We start from the raw sequence: 18920 nt of genomic DNA, 5'->3' as shown, positions 1-18920 counted from the left end.
TGGGGATGGGGGGAGAAGGTCCTTACAAATTGGTAGTCACAACATCGCCATTGGGAGATAAAAGACAGTTTGGGGAATATAATCAATAATGTTGTAAAGATTTTGTAGGGTGTCAGATGGCCACTTGTCTTATTAGGGAGACCACTTCAGGGATGGTGTAGGTGCCTCATCACTGCACTGTGCATCTAAAGTTGGAACTGAATAATATTGAATGTCAGCTATAATTTTATGTGTGTGTGTGTGTGTGTGTGTGTGTGTGTGTGTATAGTCACGGGATATGGAGTACAGCATAAGGAAGAGAGTATAGAGTTAGTGGAATTGTAACAGCTGTGTACCATGTCAGGGGTAGATTGGGGGAGGGGGGTTATCACTTTGTGAGTTGTGTAAATGTCTAACTATTACATTGTTTTGTACACCTGAAACTGATTTTAAAAAGAAGAGAGGCTTTAACATGAATGGGCACTATTTTGGTTGCTTTTTCTGCATTTAAGGAGATGAGCATATGGATTTCTGTCCTTTAATCTGTTAAAGTGGTGCACAGCATCTGTACATTTTCTAATGTCAAGTAAATCATGCATCCCCATTTAAAAAAACCCTAATCACAATGTATTAAACTATGCTTAGGTACTTTTAGGTTACATTTGCTAATGCTTTATTTGGGATTTTTACATTTCCGTTCATGGATGATACTGGCCTGCAATTTTCTTGTGCTTCCTTCTGATTTTGGTACTGGGTTATATTAGAATCACTGTGCTTATACATCATTTCCTCTGAAGATTTTGCATAAGACTTCAATTACTTGTTACTGCAAGTTTGATAGACTTCATCTTAAAATTAACTGGGCCTAATATTTTGTGATTTTTATTTTTTTGGTGAATTTAGGACTATCTATACTTGGGGAAAGCTAGGGTCTGAATGTTTGTGTCCCCTTGTAATTTATATGCTGAAATCCTAACCCCCAAGGCAATGGCATCAGGAGATGGAGACTTTGGGAGGTGATTGTCATGAGGGTGGAGCCCTCATGAATGTGAGTAGTGTCCCTAAAAGAGGCCCCCGAGACATCCCTAACCCCTTTCACCATTTGAGGACACAGCAAGAGGACACTGGCTATGAACCTGGTAGAGGGCCCAAACCAGAACATAACCAGGCTGGGGCCTTGATCTTGGACTTCACAACCTTCAACTGTGTGAAATAAACTTCGGTTTATAAGCCACCCAGTCTGTGGTATTTTGTTATAGCAGCCCAAACAGACCAAGACAGGAGAGTTGTATTTTCCTAGAGATTTCCTCCAGAATTAGAGAATTTAAAAGAACGGTTGTGGGAAAGGGGGCATTGCAGATGGACTGTGTTCTTCACAAGTTTGAAACAATGAGACTTAATAGTCCCAAGAGGCAAAAGCTGAACTCAATGCTTGTTTTGCTTAGCCTTCAGCCCAACAGCACCTTCTCTGAATTTTTGTGTTTTTTTAAAATGGGAATTTCAATCCTTATGTGCTCTTGATAAACTGCACAAAATGATGTTGTACGGTTTTAATTTTAGTCTTTTGACTTGTAAGATAACTGTTTTCGCTTGCTCAAATTATTTACATTTCAGAAATACTAAAATAGACTAAATAACTTGTTGAATAATAGTCCATTTTTTGAAGGAAGAAGCATCTGAACTTAGAGCCTGAATTGTTTTAGTTGCCTTCAGAATGTGGGCAGAGTGAGTACCATGTGAAGGGGATGAGAGCAGACGTAGGGGTAAAGTCCCCTTGATCACTTTACTGCAGGGAGGATGGCCGGGCTCCACACTGTTCCTGGGCCTGCCCAGTGGCTGGTAATCAGAGCTCAGGAAACAGGCACAGCCTGGGAGGCCAAGAGCTGTGCTGCCTAAGGCTACATTGTAAGATAATTTTTAACAGCCTTTATCAGTAAATTAACTTGTAAAGGCAGCAGTTGTCTGAGTAATCTTTTACAACTTAATACAGCAAAGGTAACCACTTTATGAGAAAGACAAGTGAAATACCATGCATTTTGTGACTTATAGTGACTTTAGATCTGACTCAGAGGTTGAAACAAGTAGTCCGGGAGAAAACTCACAGGACTGTATACCTGCATAGTTTACTGAGTGATTTTCAAGTGAATGGCTTAGAAAGCAGAGGCTAAACCACCACCAAGTTTTAACAACCACAAAGTATAGAATTTGCGTTTAAACTATTAAAAAAAACAAGTTTTAGTGACAGTGAGGTAGTTACAGGTCACTTGCTTACATTTCTTCTCCAAAACATTCTTCTTGGTACAACTGGCTTGCATAAATAACACTTAAATGTAATTTCAAAAAATAGATTCCCAGATTAATCTGAAGTCTAGATTTTATGGCTGCACTTTTACATATGTCAACATTCTTCCCAGTGGAGCTTATATAGGCTGGTGGATGTTATCACATCACCAGTATGAAAAAAAAATACTGACCTTTTGATCTTACAAATTCTCTAATTTAGTCAAATTCTCTATTTAACTTAAGAACATGTGGGGAAAGATTTATAGCTTTTCTGATATTTCTAAGGTTATCCTGCATCATGAAGTCTCTGATGTTTGATGAGGTCTAAATTCTGAAGTTTAACCCACAAATCACTCACTTTTTAGCACTTTCTCCCCAGGATGAATTGATATTCAGCATGAACTTTGGTTGGAAGATTTTCCTCATGCCTTTCACTTACAGTCTTTCTCCAGTATGAGTCCTCTGATGATTAGTAAGGGATGAGCTTTGACTGAAAGCTTTCCCACATTCTTTACATTTATAAGGCTTTTCTCCTGTATGAATTCTTATATGTGTCATAAGGGACGAACTCTGTCTGAAGGCTTTCCCACATACTTTACAGGTAAAAGGTTTCTCCCCAGTATGAATCCTCTGGTGCTGAATCAGAGCTGAGCTTTGGTTGAAGGCTTTTTCACAGTCATTACATTTATAAGCTTTCTCTCCAGTGTGAATTTTTCGATGAGTATTAACTGCTGAGTGGGAACTGAAGGCTTTTCCACATTCTTTGCAATTATACGGTTTCTCTCCAGTATGGATTCTGTTGTGTATGTTAAGCCGTGAAATCCAGGAGAAAGCTTTCCCACATTCATTACATTTGTAGGGTTTTTCTCCAGTATGAATTCTTTGATGTTGTATAAGAGCTGAGCTTTGGCTAAAGGCTTTCCCACATTCTTTACATGCATAAGGTTTCTCACCTGTGTGAATTCTCTGATGTATAATCAGGGCTGAGTGGTAACTGAATACTTTTCCACACTCATTACAATTAAAGGGTTTCTCTCCAGTATGTATTCTATAGTGCCTACTTAGCCGTGACATTGAAGTAAAGGCTTTCCCACACTGACTACATTCATACGGTTTCTCTCCAGTATGAATTCTATGATGCTGAATAAGAGATGAACACTGGCTAAAGGCTCTTCCACATTCATTACACTTATAGGGCTTTTCTCCAGTATGAATTCGCTGGTGATTATTAAGGGATGAACTACCTTTAAATGTTTTTCCACAATCGTTACATTTATAGGGTCTCTCTCCAGTATGCATTCTCTGATGTCCAATGAGAGATGTCGTGAAACTGAAGGCTTTTCCACATTCACTACATATATAAGGTTTCTCTCCAGTATGAACTCTCAGGTGCTGAGTTAGGGATGAGCTTTGGCTGAAAGCTTTCCTACATTCCTTACATTTATAGAGCTTCTCTCCAGTGTGAATTCGCTGATGTTTACTCAGGGAAGAACTGTGGAGGAAGATTTTCCCACAGATGTTACATTTGTAACATTTTCGCACTGTATTGACTTCCAGTTGTTTAAATAGAATTGAATACTGCTGTGAATGGGGTTTCCTTCCTCTGGAAACAATTCTGGGTTTTCTAATAAGTGATGATTTTAAACCGAGAGTTTTCTCCACACCTGCTAAGCTCCTCTCCTTCTTGTAGGTTTTTTTGATGGTAACTGAAACTTTCTTGAAAGGTATGTTCTTTCTGTCCTGTTGCTTCTCTAGCTCGTCCCCACTTATATAGGTTTTCCCCAACTTGAAGTCAAAAGTACCATCACCTCTGAGTTTATTTATTATTTCCTGATATTCTTCTTCGGAAACTGTGGTTTCAAAGAAGCTCTCCCATCCTAAAAGAAACAAAACATGTAAGCTGCCCTTGCACTGGGAATAAATAAAAGTTACATTAAAATACATAAGGATTACTAACAAATATACCCGTGGACTCTTAGGAAAGGATGGGAAAGAGCAAGAGAAAGCAGGATGAAGACATGCCTGGGTGGGAAGAGTCTGAAGCAGCCTATCCCTAGGTGGGCTGAGGAGCTCAGAGGGAAGCCAGGCTTGACAGAGCAGCAGCGCTCAGATCAGCAGGGTGCAAAGCATTTCTGAGCACAGAGGGCTATGCTGTTCCTCAGCTTCCTCTTCCATGTTAGCCACCAATGCACTCAAGGTAAACCCAAGACATAACTGAAGAGGAGCTATGAATAAAAAGTGGAAGAGCTATTACCCCTAAAAAGCTCTCTGAAACACAGGGCATCAACTAGTCTGTGGAGCTCATTCAAATAATGCTGGGATAGACTCACTCACTCAAAAAAAATTTACTGAGTGCCCCCCCACTATGCACCATGCAAAGGTCAAGACTCAGGATTACAGGGAACATGCCGGACAAGAGTCCAATTTTCACAAGGTTTACAACCAAGTAGGATACTGACAATGACCAAGTAAACAAATAAAGAAGTACCAGGAAGTGATGAGAACTGTAAAAAAAACAAACCAAAACAAGGTGATACTGTGTTTCTCCAAAAATCAGACCTAAAATAACCGGAAAATAAGCCCTAGCATGATTTCTCAGGATGACATCCCCTGACCATAAGCCCTAATGCATCTTTTGGAGCAAAAATTAATATAAGACCCAGTCTTATTTTTGGGGAAACATGGTAGCAGTAAGATTAAGCAAGCTGATGTTTTAAACTGGATGATGAGAAAATAAAATTAAAGACGAGATCTAAATAACAAAGCTGGCCATGCAAAAATGTAGGTGTAAAGATGATTCAGGTCAAAAAAAAACCCAGCTAACACTGAAGCCCTGAGGAGGAGTAAGTTCTGCATGTTTGAAGAACACAAAGTCCAGTGTGGCTTAAGAAAGAGGGAACAAGGGAAGAGTGCTACGAAATGAAGAGGTGGGCAGGGGCCCTATCATGTGGGGTCTTCTAAGATATAGGAAGGCATTTAGAATTTCTTTGAAGGATCACTGGGGGTTAGGAAGGACATGATGGTTGTTTAAAAAAGACTGCTATGGTTTTGGGACAAATGGACTGTAATTTGGAGCGGGGTAGAGAACAAGGGCAGATGCAGAGCAGCCAAATGCTCCAAGATTTTGGAGGCTGCCAAAATCTTCCTGAATGGAGGTGATGGCGGTTTTTAGAGGCAAGGTAGTGGACGCGGGTACAGTTGGATTATTTTACAGATAGAGATGACAAGTATCTTCACCTATGAACAGGGTGTACAGAGCACGTGAAAGTGAGGACTCAGGATGACGCCTAGCTTCTGGCTTGGACAACTTGATGGAGACTGGTGCCATGTAATGACACAGGAAATACTGGGAGAAGAGTACATTCTTGAGAATAATTTTCTGTCCACTTTTTTGATCACTTAGGATACAGTGCAAGAAATGGAATCACTGATTCAAAGGGAATGAATGCATTTTATGAAAAGGCTTTGATTTTCTTAGCCAAAATGGAAATATACAATTGTAATAAAATTTCAGAACACTGTAAAAGTGAAAATATAGTTCACCCATAAACACATCATACAAGTATAATCACTGTTATAGGTCGAATTTAGCTCACCAGAATTTTTCTGTATATTAAAAAACACTCTTACTTAAAAAATAAAAACAGGTTGAAACTAAGTTTCTCCCTTCACCCTCTTCACTTAAAAAAATTATGGGCTTCTCTCCATGTCAATAAATGTAGGTTGACATTTATTACAGTCATTTTAATGACTGTAATATTCCAATGCACGAACATATCATAATTTACTAAATCCTTTTGAGAGTCATTTAACTTTCTTTTCCCCCAGTAACCCCTCATATTATAACAAACATTCTTTTACACCATCTTTGCACCTTTGCCTTAAGATAAATTTCCAAACCTAGAACTGATTTTAATAAAGGCAGACAGTCCCCTAGAAAGACTGTAACAATCAAAATCCCACTAAAGATCCTGCTTTTCACTCAGAGCAGCAGCAAAACACTGGACATGTATTTCTTAATTTCTGGTAATTTAATAATGAAAAAAACGGCATCTCATTTTTTAGTTTTGAATTCCATTAATTGTAATGAGGTTGAACAGTTTTTCAAAAAGTCCTATGTGAATTTTCAATTCCTAGTCCTTGCCTTTTTTAATCACAATACTCCTGTCTTTGTGGTGTAATTACTCTCTGGACTTTTTCTCTTTTTATCTTTATATTATACTTTTGTATTCTATAGCCATAGCAGCAATATTAACAAGGAAAAACTAGAAACTAAAATTTCCAAGACTGTTTAATAAAATATGGCTTACCAATATAATAGAGTTCTTTCAAAGAAGTAGGCCTCTATGTAATGAGGGTTGAATAATTGAAAGACATTCACAATTAAAAACAGGCTCGAGAACAATATGTAAAATCAATCTCTCTGTTTCTCTCCTTTTCTGTGCATGACTGTCTCTCTCATGCACAAACACACTCAAACAATATCCACAGTCTGAAAGGATAAATAATGAAATATCAGCAAAAGTTTATCATAGTTGGTAAAATTTCAGGTGAACCTCTTTTTTTAGTTCCTTTTTTTCCAACAATACTACCTATACCTTGTACAAATCAAAACAATTAATTTTTAAATGATTATAAAAGAATGAGAGTCAATTTGATACTAATGATTTCTTTGCCAACTAGGAAGCTCAGAGCCAAATCTGAAACTCATCCACGGCTACCCATTGTTGTTACAACAGATACATTTATTTTCTAGGGTTCTGAATGAATTTCTATTTTATTAAATCATTATTGCAGTCAGCTTCGTTGAATTATTGGTAGAATGTGGCAGAACATATGTAAGTATGTGGTAGGAAAAAAGATCCCTGGAATGAAAAAGACTTGGTTCTTTAAAGCAAAGGTCCCAGTGAGTACCAAACAACAATATTAAAGATAAAGAGGATATCCTGTAAGATTCCACACAGAAGACAAGACAAAAAAGAGTTTTCTATATGGGAAATAGAGGGAACAGAATCATACTAGCAGAGGACTTTTTATCAACAACACTCAGGCCCCAAAGACAGTGGAGCAAAATTTGGACAATTCTGAGGGAAAAAGTCTGATGCCAGAATTCTAGATCCAAAACATAATTCCCACAGGAGAGGTAAAAACTAATTTTGGTCAAGCACAAATATAGCACACATGAACCTTTCGGATAACATTATTGAAGAAAATATTCTCATCAAACCAAAGGGGAAAACCTGAAGACAGAGTTCATGAAAGGAAATACAAGACTGAGCAGACACAGAAAGCCTGTCGCCTGCCATTGAGAGGAATAAATGCTGGATAAGCAGCAAAACTCAAAAGAGAGAGCCATTCTCTGGTGCCAGAAACAAAGACAAAATTCAAAGCAGAACAGAGAGCAAGAGCTTATGATTCAGCAACCACAAGGGTTTTAGAGATTAAGAGCGGTGTCCTGGCAACCAGCATTATCTTCAAAATTTTCACACAAAAGATCTAGGAAAATGGCATGATGAGTATCTGCAAACCTTCTTCCTACATGAGATAACCATTACCATTTTGCTACCACTGCTTTCTCTCTCCTGTGTTGTATATAAATACACCACAAGTTGTATATAAATATATACATCTGCTTCTTCTTTTTAGCTTGACCATGTGTAGTCAATTGCAGACAAAAAAAGTACAAGCAAAAATCCAATATGGAACAATGAGGGGTGCAGTTGGTGTTAAAAGGTATGTGCAAACTACAAAAGAAAAATAATTTAAGAAAATAATCCAGTACAAGCAAGAAAAAAGGGGAATATATGAATCACAAACCCTTACCCACTACATATCGCATTACATATTCTGCATTCAAATTATAAGGGACATATTACAAAACTGTAACCCATATTGGGAGAATCCAACTTTCCCTCTGAACCTGCTGTATCAAGTACTCAGAAAGATAGGGTGAGGATACACCTTGCCCTGCATACCAGGAAAGGCCCTGGTCAGTGCCGGCGACAGCAGCCTCCCTGCTAATCATTGGCGCCCGGGCAGTCAGGCCATGCTGTGCCCATTCCCCAGTGACTGCCACTCACCTAGACATGTGCCACGAGAAGCTCCATTTTCCACCATCCAGGGGTCTTCCCCTCGCTGTAACTGGAAGATAACCTTTGGTTTGGCAAACAGAATCCCTGTTCATGAGCAAGAAAAAGAGAATGAGTCCGTGCAGACATGAGCAGCCATCCTAGCACGCAGATCCCGCCCCAGGGTCTCCGGGCCAGAGGGACAGTCCAAGGAAGGAGAGGTTTGTTCTGAGAGAGGCTTAAATCTGGGCATCCAGAGGACAGCCAGGAGGTGGTCTTGGGCAAAAGTGAGGGCTCCAGCTGTGCACTCCTCTAAGCTGGAAATTCCTGTGAGATGCAGGGGAACAGGAGACAGGAAACGCACACACAGGACGTCCATCATCAGCTCTGTCAGGCTGAGACCTTCGCGGCAGCCGAGGAGAATAGCAGCTGCCAATCTCCAAGGCCGCCTACCAGGTGGTAGGCTGAACCTGGCCAAGCCGACCAATGTCCTCGTTGGAGATAGCACCAAGATGCTCGCCCCAGGAGCTTCTGCATCGCAAGGAAAGGTCCTCACCCAGAGACACCAGGGAGCTGTAGTTCTCCAGCATCACCTCCCGGTACAAGGCTCTCTGCGCAGGGTCCAGGCATAGCCACTCGTCCTGGCTGAAAAGCACGGCCACATCCCTGAACGTCACAGACTCCTGTAACGCAAACCCACGAGGGGGTGACTGAGCAGCAACCCTGTTACCACTCAGGGTTCTGAGCCTTTCAGGCCAAGTACTTCCTGACAGCCGTCAGTTACGGAGGACATATTTACCACGTACCCACTGTGAGTAAAGCACTGCGCCTGCAGAAAGCTGAAGCGCAGCAGCCAAACAAGATAAGCACTTGAAATCATTCAACACAACCACAATGATGGAAACACAGAACCTCAGACATGGACATGGACAATCATCTAGACCAAACTCTCACCTTACAGGTGAGACATGAGAATCAGGTTTTAGGAGGAGGCTCCCGTACACTCACTCAGGAAGCAAGAGGTGTGGCTGGACTGTCACCACCTTGGGCCATCTCTGTGTCCTGGGAGAGGGAAGGCTCTGAGAATGCCCCTGGGAGGGCTTTGCCTGGAGGTGGCCCAGGGTGGTGGGCTCCATCAACCTTCAACAAGAGCCGGGGAGAAGGGTGTGGTTGGGACCCCCCTTCTTCCCCAGAAGCCTTGTTTTTCTACCCCTCTCCCATTTCAGTGGACCAGTAACCTCTTTCAAACTAGTGGCTCTTTCTTTTCTTATTAAGAATCTTTTTCTTTTTTTCAAAAAAATAAAGCAAATTAAAAAAGATCAATAAGCAAACGAAAAAAAAGTTAATCTAACTTTTTACCACCAAAAACAAGTTTTGTTAAGTTCATCAAGTATGTCCTTTCAGACTTTTTACGTGCCAATGTGGCTTTAAACAAAAATGAAATATTATACAGATTAACTGTATCCGAAGTGAGATGTTTTTATTTGCTGTCCAGCATTTCATGGTATAGATCAATCAGTTCACTTAACCAATTTACTGGTGGGCATTTAGGTTACTTCCACTTTAGTAACTAAAAATGCTGGATTGAGGATCCCTGCTCATCACTGGAATAGTGTGCTAAGCTTATTTCCTTCGGACATATTTCCATAGGTATGTAACAGGTCACAGCTTGCTTTCTCCTCACCATTCCCCAAAAGGCAGTCACAAGACCAGGAAAATTCTGACCTGTAAGGGCAAACACAAACTAAAAAGTAAGAGGCTGAGAGGGGAGCTTCCGTCTCTCCCTCCCTGTTTCCTTCCTGAATTTCTTTTTCAGTCCTTTCCAAATATATGTAAATCTTTTTAATAGCTGAACAAGCCTCACAATTAAGGAAAGGTTCCCCAGGGACCTGGTAGCCATATCTTTGAATGTGCCCATCTCCCAGTTTCCTAGGAGGAAACAGGCATAACTTGACCCCTAACAAATTTCCAAATTGCAAAACTGGGTTGAATCCACTTAGCTACAGAAGCATGAACTTCCTATCTTTGCAGTTTCGCTAGGGGATGGCCTCTGATATACATTACATTCTGGCTTAATGCTTACTCAATAATAAGAGTGTTTTCTTTCTCTTCTACCTTCCTGCAGAGGTTTTCTGGGCTGGGAAGAAATGGTGTTTTTAATTATATTTCCCCAAGTGCCATGTTAGGGCAAAGAAGGGAAGGAATCCCTGCAGACAAGACGCTTATCTCCCCAGGGAAGGCTCACTTCCCCAGAGCCTTCAGGGGAGTGCCAGGCCAGGGCTATGACTTCTTTTCCTTTGAATATCTCTATGAGCCTGGGACTGCTTCTAAGTCCAAGATCGCCCAGTACTGCAGACTCAGAGGTCTTCTTTCCTGCATCTTCCTAGAAAATCACCTAGACCCTTACCAGGTACTACTGCAGTTGACTGGAAAGGTGAAGACTGTGCCTTTCCTCTGTGAATCCCTAGTGTTGTGAAGGAATTATCTGACTCCTCCATGACTCCGTGATAGAGTAGGCAGGAAGTAGAGATGAACAGCAGGAAGAGGAACTAGCTGGCCCGAACCTACTGTTAGACTCGTCCCATCTCCAGACCCCAGAGTATGCACACATAGAGGCCACGCCCACAAATACATCTACATTGTGGTTTGCGCCCCTATAGTGGGCTTTCAAATGGATGGTGGGAAATTGGTGGGCTCGCGCTTGCACCCTAAAAACAGGGGACATATCAGTTAGAAATTGGCAGGTTCGTGCTTGTGCCCTAGACACAGGAGACAGGTTGGTTAGAAAAAGAGGAGGTGCCAGAGAGAGAGGAGAAATATCCTACCCACAAGAATAAAAGCTGTCACCTAATGTAAGGAGAGGCTGCTACCTACCCTCGGGTCAGCCTGCTCCATGTCTCAGAGTGTACTTGCCTCACAAATAAATCTTTTTGCCACTTTTACCCACCTAACTCCGTCTCTTGACTGAATTCTTTCCTTCGAGAAGACAAAAACCAAGAAAAACTGCCTTTTCCAGTTAACGTCCGTCCTCCTTAGGGCAAAACCAAAGGTGGATCTCTCACAAAGCTCTGCATATGGCAGTGATATGGGTTGGGGGCCCATTCAATTCGTAGTCAACAAGTACTTAAACCTGTTAAGTGCAAAATTCACAACGAGACTGGCCCAGGGTGAGGGAGACACCTTCTTTCCAGAGTTTCTCACCCACCAGGTCACCTGGCCCCTCTGTGGGCTTCCATGCCAGTAAAGCTCAACAACGGATGAAGCATGTTCATAAACCTCTGTTCAAGAAAGAAGCTTTCACTCACCTGAACCTGGGCTGGTAGCAACTTTGTGGCCATTTCTCTCTGCCCACTGCCCCTTTTGGAGAAGGCACCTGAAATGAAGAAAGAACTGTGAGGTCTCCATCCTGGCAACACTCCCACCCTCACTACGCCAGACCAGGTCACAAATCTCCATGCACTGAGGTCCCAGTAGAGGGAAGCCAGAGCCCAGCTCAGGCAATCCCACATTAAAGGGGCCTGGGCATTGTCACCGAACCAGGAGTGGGTAGCAAACACACTTCCAGTCGCGGAGCCTGCTTCCTCAGTCAGGGGTTCATGAATAAAGATGAATCAAACTAAGGGGTTAGAACGATCTGATGTGCATTAACAGAGTAAAGGACAGTCACACCCAGCTTAGACATGTTAACGAGATGACAAATATTCCACACATCTGCACTTCAATATTTCCAGCTATAATAATTAAGAGAATGGGACCTTTTGAGTAACTTCTGCTGCTCGGGCCCATTCCAAACTCTTTGGAGTGTGCTTTTTCTCCGCATAATGCCGCCTTTGAGCCACAGCTCACTTCTAACCCGTTGGAGTGTCCTTTTTCTTCTAATAATGGCCCTTGAGCTGCTTTTCTTTCTGCTTGGGCCCGCTCCTAATTCTTTGGAGTATATTATCTCGTCTAATAAACTTCTCTTTCATCGCTTTAAAAAAAAAATAATAATGAACAGAATGGAGAGGGGGTACACAGGCCTGACAAGCCCAGTGACCAAAAGTAACCACACGGGATGGTCTGAACACTTAACTCCTAATTGGGCAGGGCATGGTGGGCAGTCCCGTCCCAGGCTACAGAGCTTCCTTCATTAAAGGTTCATCTTTAAGCGAGCCCTGTCCGTTGCTCTTGTGCAGCTAGGATAATGTGTCTTTGGAATGTCAAGAGTTACTCTCACTTCCAGACCCCTCAAAAACACCGCCACTGGCAGCAGAGCACAACACTGAAATTCCGTCATTATCTTGTTGCCCACATACCACCTCTATTTGCTGTAATTGTTAAATGTTAACTGTCCTGCAACCACGGACGTAAAAGAAGTCTGTCTCCATTTTTTTAACAAATCCTAAAGACATCCCCGCTTTGCTTTCTCCCACCTCCTTATCTACCATCAACCACTTTCATGTAACCTTCCTTCTTCTCCTTTGATTCTAAAAATATACAAAGAACTGTAAAACTGCCATTCTCCAGAGCTTTTTCTCAATCCATTGAGATCTTGCTTTGGGGCATGTCCTCAAAATCTGGACTCAAATAAATTCTTATTAAGGCTTTGAAAGTTTCTTTCGTTGACAATTACAATTTTTCAAATATCATTTGAAGAACTTGGTGTCCTTTTAAGGAACAGCTAACCAAAAATTCCTCTCTTCCCTTCTTGGAAGCTGTGCTTCCTTTATGAAGAGTTATCATAGCTCCTTAAATGTAAAAGGAACCATTACCTACCCACCTTCCCTTCCCCACCTCCTAAAAAATACAAGACTCAGAAGGAACAGCGTCACTGGCTAGAAATGAATTTAAAAATTTGAGAAAAGGGAACTAACTTAGCAAAAGGACAAAATTACTCTCAACAACAACAACAAAAATATTTAATCACTCTAAGAAAAAGATGCCAAATAAGCAAGGTTAGCAAAAACGGATCGATCTAAAATAGAGTTTAAACTCTGGGGGTAAGGAAAGTCGACTTCCGGCCTCCTCAGGGCACCTCTATGGGCAACGCCCCCTCCCCGGGCCGCGTTCACCTGCCGAGGCCGCCGCGGCTCGCACGCCCCGAGCTGGGACTCGCTGTCCTGGCCCCGCCGCAGGAGCAGCACATCCCGGGCCCGCTCTCACCGGCAATCTGTACCTGGCCCCGCCGCGAAGGGGAGGCCAAGCGGCGGACCCCACTGTAGACAAGCGGAACACCTATCGCAGGAACACTTCGCCGCCGCCGCCGCCAGGCCGCCGGGTGCAAGTGCGTCTGCGCACCGGAGAGCCTTCGCTCTGCCGGCTGAACCACAGCACTTTTCCTTTCGAACTATATTTCCCAGACGTTGCCGCGGCACTTATCTCTACGGTGACCGAGATGGGCCAATAGCAGGGAGGGTGGAGAACGCGGTCTTGCTCGGAGCCGGATAAGGCTGAACCTCATCCTTCAGCAGCAGCTCCAACCACTTATCCTCTGGTTCACGCTTTTTATTCGTAACTATGACAATGATAGTAAGAGGAAAAAGTGATAATGTATTTAAATATGTGGAAGATTAGCCTTTCGCTGGTGTTTACTTTTGGTTGGTCAGAGAAATCTTAAAAATCTATGTTACAAATTTTTGAATTTAAAATATTATGTCTTAATTTTGTAACCTACAAAACATATATTGTTAACTGACATTCACTCATTCGGTAAAAGCAAAAACATAAACCCAGTATTTCCCTTTTTATGACACTCATTCTTTTAAAATGGTTCATTTAAATCATCAAGTTTGTCTTCCAGTATTGACTATAATGCCCTTCTTAAGCCTCCATGACTGGCACAGTCCATACCAAATAATATGTGCTCGATAAGTTTTGAATAAATTTATTTTTAAATATTCAACATTACAATTTACAAAGACAAACCTAAAATTAAAGGGCCCTTGATGGTAGAAAATAAAGGAATTAAATGTGCTAGGAAAATAATATGAAAAACAAATCTGGAATCATAATGTTACCATAAGACAGATCATTTTGAAGTAAAAATAATTAAGTTGGACACAATGAGTTGTTTCGTATTGAAAAAAGATAAACATTATAACCATTAGGGAAATGCAAATCAAAAATGCAATAGGATATCAGTTCACACCTATTAGTATGGCTGCTATGAAAACAAAACTGTACAATACAGAAAACAAGTATTGGTGAGGACGTGCAGAAATTGGAATCCTTGTTCACTGCAGGTGGAAATGTAAAATGGTGTAGCTCCTGTGGAAAATACTATAGCAGTTTTTAAAAACATTAAAAATAGAATTACTATATGATCCAGCAATTCCACTTCTGGGTATAACCCAAAAGAATTGAAAGTGTGGACTTAAACAGGTTTTTGTACACCAATGTATATAGTGGCATTTGTCACAACAGCCAAAAGGTGGAAACAACCCAAATGTCGATGAAGAGATGAGTGGATAAACAGAACGTGGTATATACATGCACTGGGTTATTATTCAGCCATATAAAGAAGAAAATGCTAATACATGCTATAATATGGATAAATCTTGAAGACATGCTAAGTAAAAGAAGGCAGACTCAAAAAAGACAAATACTGTATAATTCCACTTATATGAGGTATTCCACTTATATGAGAATAGTCAGATTTATAGGCAGAAAGTAGAATAATGGTTACCAGGGGCTCAGGGAAGAGGGAAATGAGGATTTATTGTTTAATTGGTACAGAGTTTCAGTTTGAAATAATGAAAAAGTTCTGGAGATAGATGGTGGTGATGGTTGCACAATGTGAACCTACTTAATGCTACCAAACTGTACACTTAAAATGGTTAAGATGGTAAATTTTATGTTATGTGAATTTTGCACAATAAAAATAACAGTATAAAAGAAAGATATAAAAATTATGAACCATTATTGGCAAAACAACACAGCATTGATATTTGTAAAGTAAAAATCAGGTGTCAGACTGAATACCCATGATTACCTCCCTTTTTCTCTTAATATTCCTTAAAATAACAATAACACATGCATATGTAATTTTCAAAGAAATAAATTAAAAATATCTGGAAAAATATCATCAGAACACCAGAAATTGAGAGGAAATCTTGAAAGGCATACAGCAATGTGCCCTGAGATCCAAAATGCATCTAATATAAAGGTTCAGAAGAAGAAAACAGAGAAAATGAAGAGGAGGCAATAATTACAAATAAATTATATAGAGAAATGGATAAAGATATAGCAGAAAACATATTCGAGCTATAGAAGACCTGCGTCTTAAGATTAAATAGAATATAAGGTGTTGAGCATAATAACTGGGACGGGGCTACAAAAAATACAGCATGGATGAAATTTCAGAACTCTAAGGAGAAACAGAAAATCCTGAAAGCTATCAGGATATAAGAAAGAAATAACATAAAAGATTACCTATGTATTACTTGCTTCAAGTAATAGATATGGGACTGCTCAAATTGGTTAAAAGTGTAACAAGAAATCTTTGGGATGGACTCAGCTACAGCGGAATGAGTTGTTCAGTGAAGTCATCAAAAAAACAGGATTCTTCCTGATCTCCGCTCTGCTCCCTAGAAGTGGAGTGGGATGTGGCTGTGGACACAAAATCAAGTTTCTGTTGCCAAATAAAAAGAGGAGAGGGAATTCATGTTGGGTAACCAAGAAGGTCCACTCTTTCAGGTACAGCAAAGAGGGTGAGGCTGACATGAGACTGATCAGCAGCGGGGCGTCCTAGAAGACGGTGTGGAGCGCATCTTCAGATTTCTAAGTAAAATGATTTAGAACTTGGAATTCTATAACCCTTTAATCTAATATTCAACTGTGAGCGAAGCAAGGGCATTTGGAAGATGAGAGTATATACATAGATTATAATCTCTAGAATATCTCTGATAAAATTAGTCATGAATGTAATTCATTTTTAAAAATCAAAGAAAGTGAAACATACAGATTATAAGAAAATGTAGTAAGTAAATGAATCAGTAAAACATCTGAGTTGAAATGATTCTTGAAGCATATTGTGAGGGTAATTTAATAATAGGATGAAAGCAGATGATTGCGAAACAGTGGCAAGGAGGATCTAAGGGCAAGCTAGGGTTCTTTTTTGTTCAAGGGGATGACATAGATACAAATTGACTTGAGATGTAAATTTTTTTAAATGTTTAAATATGTATGTTAAATATTTAATAGAAACCACTACACAAATAGAAATATGACATATGACTTTCTAATCTGCCACAGAGTAATCTTAAATTACATTCAACATTCTTTTTTAATGCAAATTATTTGATTTATTATTGTAATTAGATCTTCATAAAGTTGTATTTTCACCATCTATGTTTTGTTAATGTAATGGTAATTATAAACAAAAGTTGGTTGCCTACGGTACATAATTGTATATTCAGTTTAACAGAAATAAAAGAATATTTATCTTAAAATGCAAGATTTTGTTGGTTCCATAGCATTTTGCCATGCAATTACATCATGAGTTTTTTGTTGTTGTTGTTGTTTTTTAAGATTTTATTGGGGAACAGTGTGTACTTCCAGGCCTTTTTTCCAAGTCAAGTTGTTGTCCTTTCAGTCTTAGTTGTGGAGGGCGCAGCTCAGCTCCAGATCCAGTTGCCGTTTCTAGTTGCAGGGGGCGCAGCCCACCATCCCTTGCGGGAGTTGAACCGGCAACCTTGTGGTTGAGAGCCCACGGGCCCATGTGAGAATCGAACCGACAACCTTCGGAGTTAGGAGCATGGAGCTCTAACTGCCTGAGCCACCGGGCCAGTCCCATCATGAGTTTTTAAAGTGAAAATTACTTGTATTGTTTGATCTTTAAGGGTTGGGATGTTCAAGTGCAACCTCAGCTCCTTGAAGAAAAAGCAAAGTGATCTATGATATGTCTCCCCGGCAAGAGGGAATTTAGATTTACAATTAACACATAAAGGGTGTATTAGACTTCTGCAAAATCTAATCTTGTATTAGATTTTTTAGCAGACCTTATCCAGCAATTTTTCACAGTCCTACATATAGCTTTGAAGAGACATGGCAACCTCACTTCCCCGCATCATGGAAGTACAGGTTCCCACACATACACATGATGACAGAAAATAAAACACAGATGTAGAGATGCTAAATGACTCTATTTTCAGTAGCAGAGGGAGTATTGATAATGCATGGGGTGACCTGGCTATAGAAGCACACAAAATATCAACGTTGGTTACTCCTCTTCCTTAGCCATTTATAAACAGCAAGGACCTGTGTGACTGTGTATGACACTTTTGAACAATTTTGGCAAACTAATGAATATAGTGAGTTTGGCTGGTTGCTCTAAATGTCACTAGATAAAGCAGTGAAAGCAAAGGATGAGCTCAGGGATTAGACACCCCAGCTCAAGTGCCACATAACTGATCAGAGAGACTCTGTGTCCCTGTGTGTCCTGAGGAGACGCTGATCTCCTGCAGCTACAGGGCTGAGACAGCTAAAAGCAGCTGGCTGAATTACAATGCAAGTTGAAGCCCTAGCTTCATAGTTTGTTTCCTGTCAAAGTGAGGCCATTGATCGGGAAGGAATGGGATCCTGAAAGCTGGAATGGGGACATCAAGCCCCTAAGTTCAGGTGAGTCTTCTTTGCCATTGGTACTAGCTTCTCCACTCCAGTCTGAAGGGATTAACCCTGCACTGCCTGAGGAAACTGTACTGGCCTCCCATGGGGCAGTTTCCGTGCAAGACAATACTGAATCTCAGTCAGAACCCACAGACCACCCATCTCTGCCTCTAGACCTATAACTAGATTCAAATCCCAGCAGGCCCCTAAAGGTAAGGTTCAAAATGTGACCCATGAGGAGGCTACATTCCAAAAGAAGTACTGGTGTTTCCTAATTTACACAGAGATCTGGGGAACATGTATGGGATGGATAGTAAGAAGTGGGATAATGGCAGAAGGAATGCAAAGTTGGGTCAGGCTGATTTAGTGATATGGACTCACTAAGCAGAGATTCTGCATTTAGTGTTACAGCTCAGAGAGTTAGAAAGGCCTCTAATTGTTTGTTTGGTTGTTTGGCTAAAATATGAACCAAAAGGCAGTCCACAGTGAGCAACCTGGAAATACTCGACCTGCCTTAGTTTGATGTAGAGGAAGAGACTCAAAGGCTTAGGGAGATTAGAGTGTTCTAGTGCACTTGTCATTTAAAACCTACTCATTCACCCTGGGCGGGTCAGAAAACACATTTTTTTTTTACCAAGACTGTGAGAAATACATCTGTGAGGGGAACCCCAGCATCCTTGATGAGCTCTGTGACCGCTCTTCTCTGTAGGCCAGACCTTACATTGGGAACTGTGGCCACTGAACTGGGAAACCTAAATACAGTGGGAGTAATTGGGTCCTGGGTTCACAGCGGGCAAATGGTGGCACCAACCACCAAAGGCAAGGTGAGCGTGGTTAATATAAGGGACAGCAGAGTACAATTAGCAATCAGACTAGTCTGACTCACGCAGATCTATGGCTTTGGCTATTTAATCACAGTATTCCTAGAAGTGAAATACATAGGAAACCAACTAAATTCTTACTTGATCTGTATAAGCAGAAAAGTTTTAGGTCAGGTGAACAAAA

At 40.8% G+C, this 18920-nt stretch overlaps 1 protein-coding gene across 3 annotated transcripts; it reads right to left on the bottom strand.

Moving 5' to 3' along the window:
- Window positions 1–319: 319 nt before the first annotated feature.
- Window positions 320–13629, bottom strand: ZNF879 (zinc finger protein 879). Of its 3 annotated transcripts, none has more exons than XM_033096186.1 (5): window positions 13473–13629; window positions 11636–11703; window positions 8887–9013; window positions 8343–8438; window positions 320–4139 (listed from the first exon to the last, which is right to left on the bottom strand). In XM_033096186.1, exons 2-5 carry the CDS (start codon window positions 11666–11668, stop codon window positions 2698–2700), a joined length of 1698 nt encoding a protein of 565 aa, XP_032952077.1. In that variant the 5' UTR covers window positions 11669–11703; window positions 13473–13629; the 3' UTR covers window positions 320–2697. The 3 variants fall into 3 exon arrangements, with proteins under 3 accessions (XP_032952077.1, XP_032952078.1, XP_032952079.1); XM_033096187.1 differs by having other exon boundaries at window positions 13486–13629; XM_033096188.1 differs by lacking the exon at window positions 8887–9013 and having other exon boundaries at window positions 13486–13629.
- Between the last annotated feature and the right edge of the window lie 5291 nt (window positions 13630–18920).

This window comes from Rhinolophus ferrumequinum, chromosome 24 (genome assembly GCF_004115265.2).
Source record: "Rhinolophus ferrumequinum isolate MPI-CBG mRhiFer1 chromosome 24, mRhiFer1_v1.p, whole genome shotgun sequence".
NCBI lineage: Eukaryota > Metazoa > Chordata > Mammalia > Chiroptera > Rhinolophidae > Rhinolophus > Rhinolophus ferrumequinum.
Note: the sequence above shows the minus strand (reverse complement) of the source record. Positions and strands in the feature narration are given on the sequence as shown.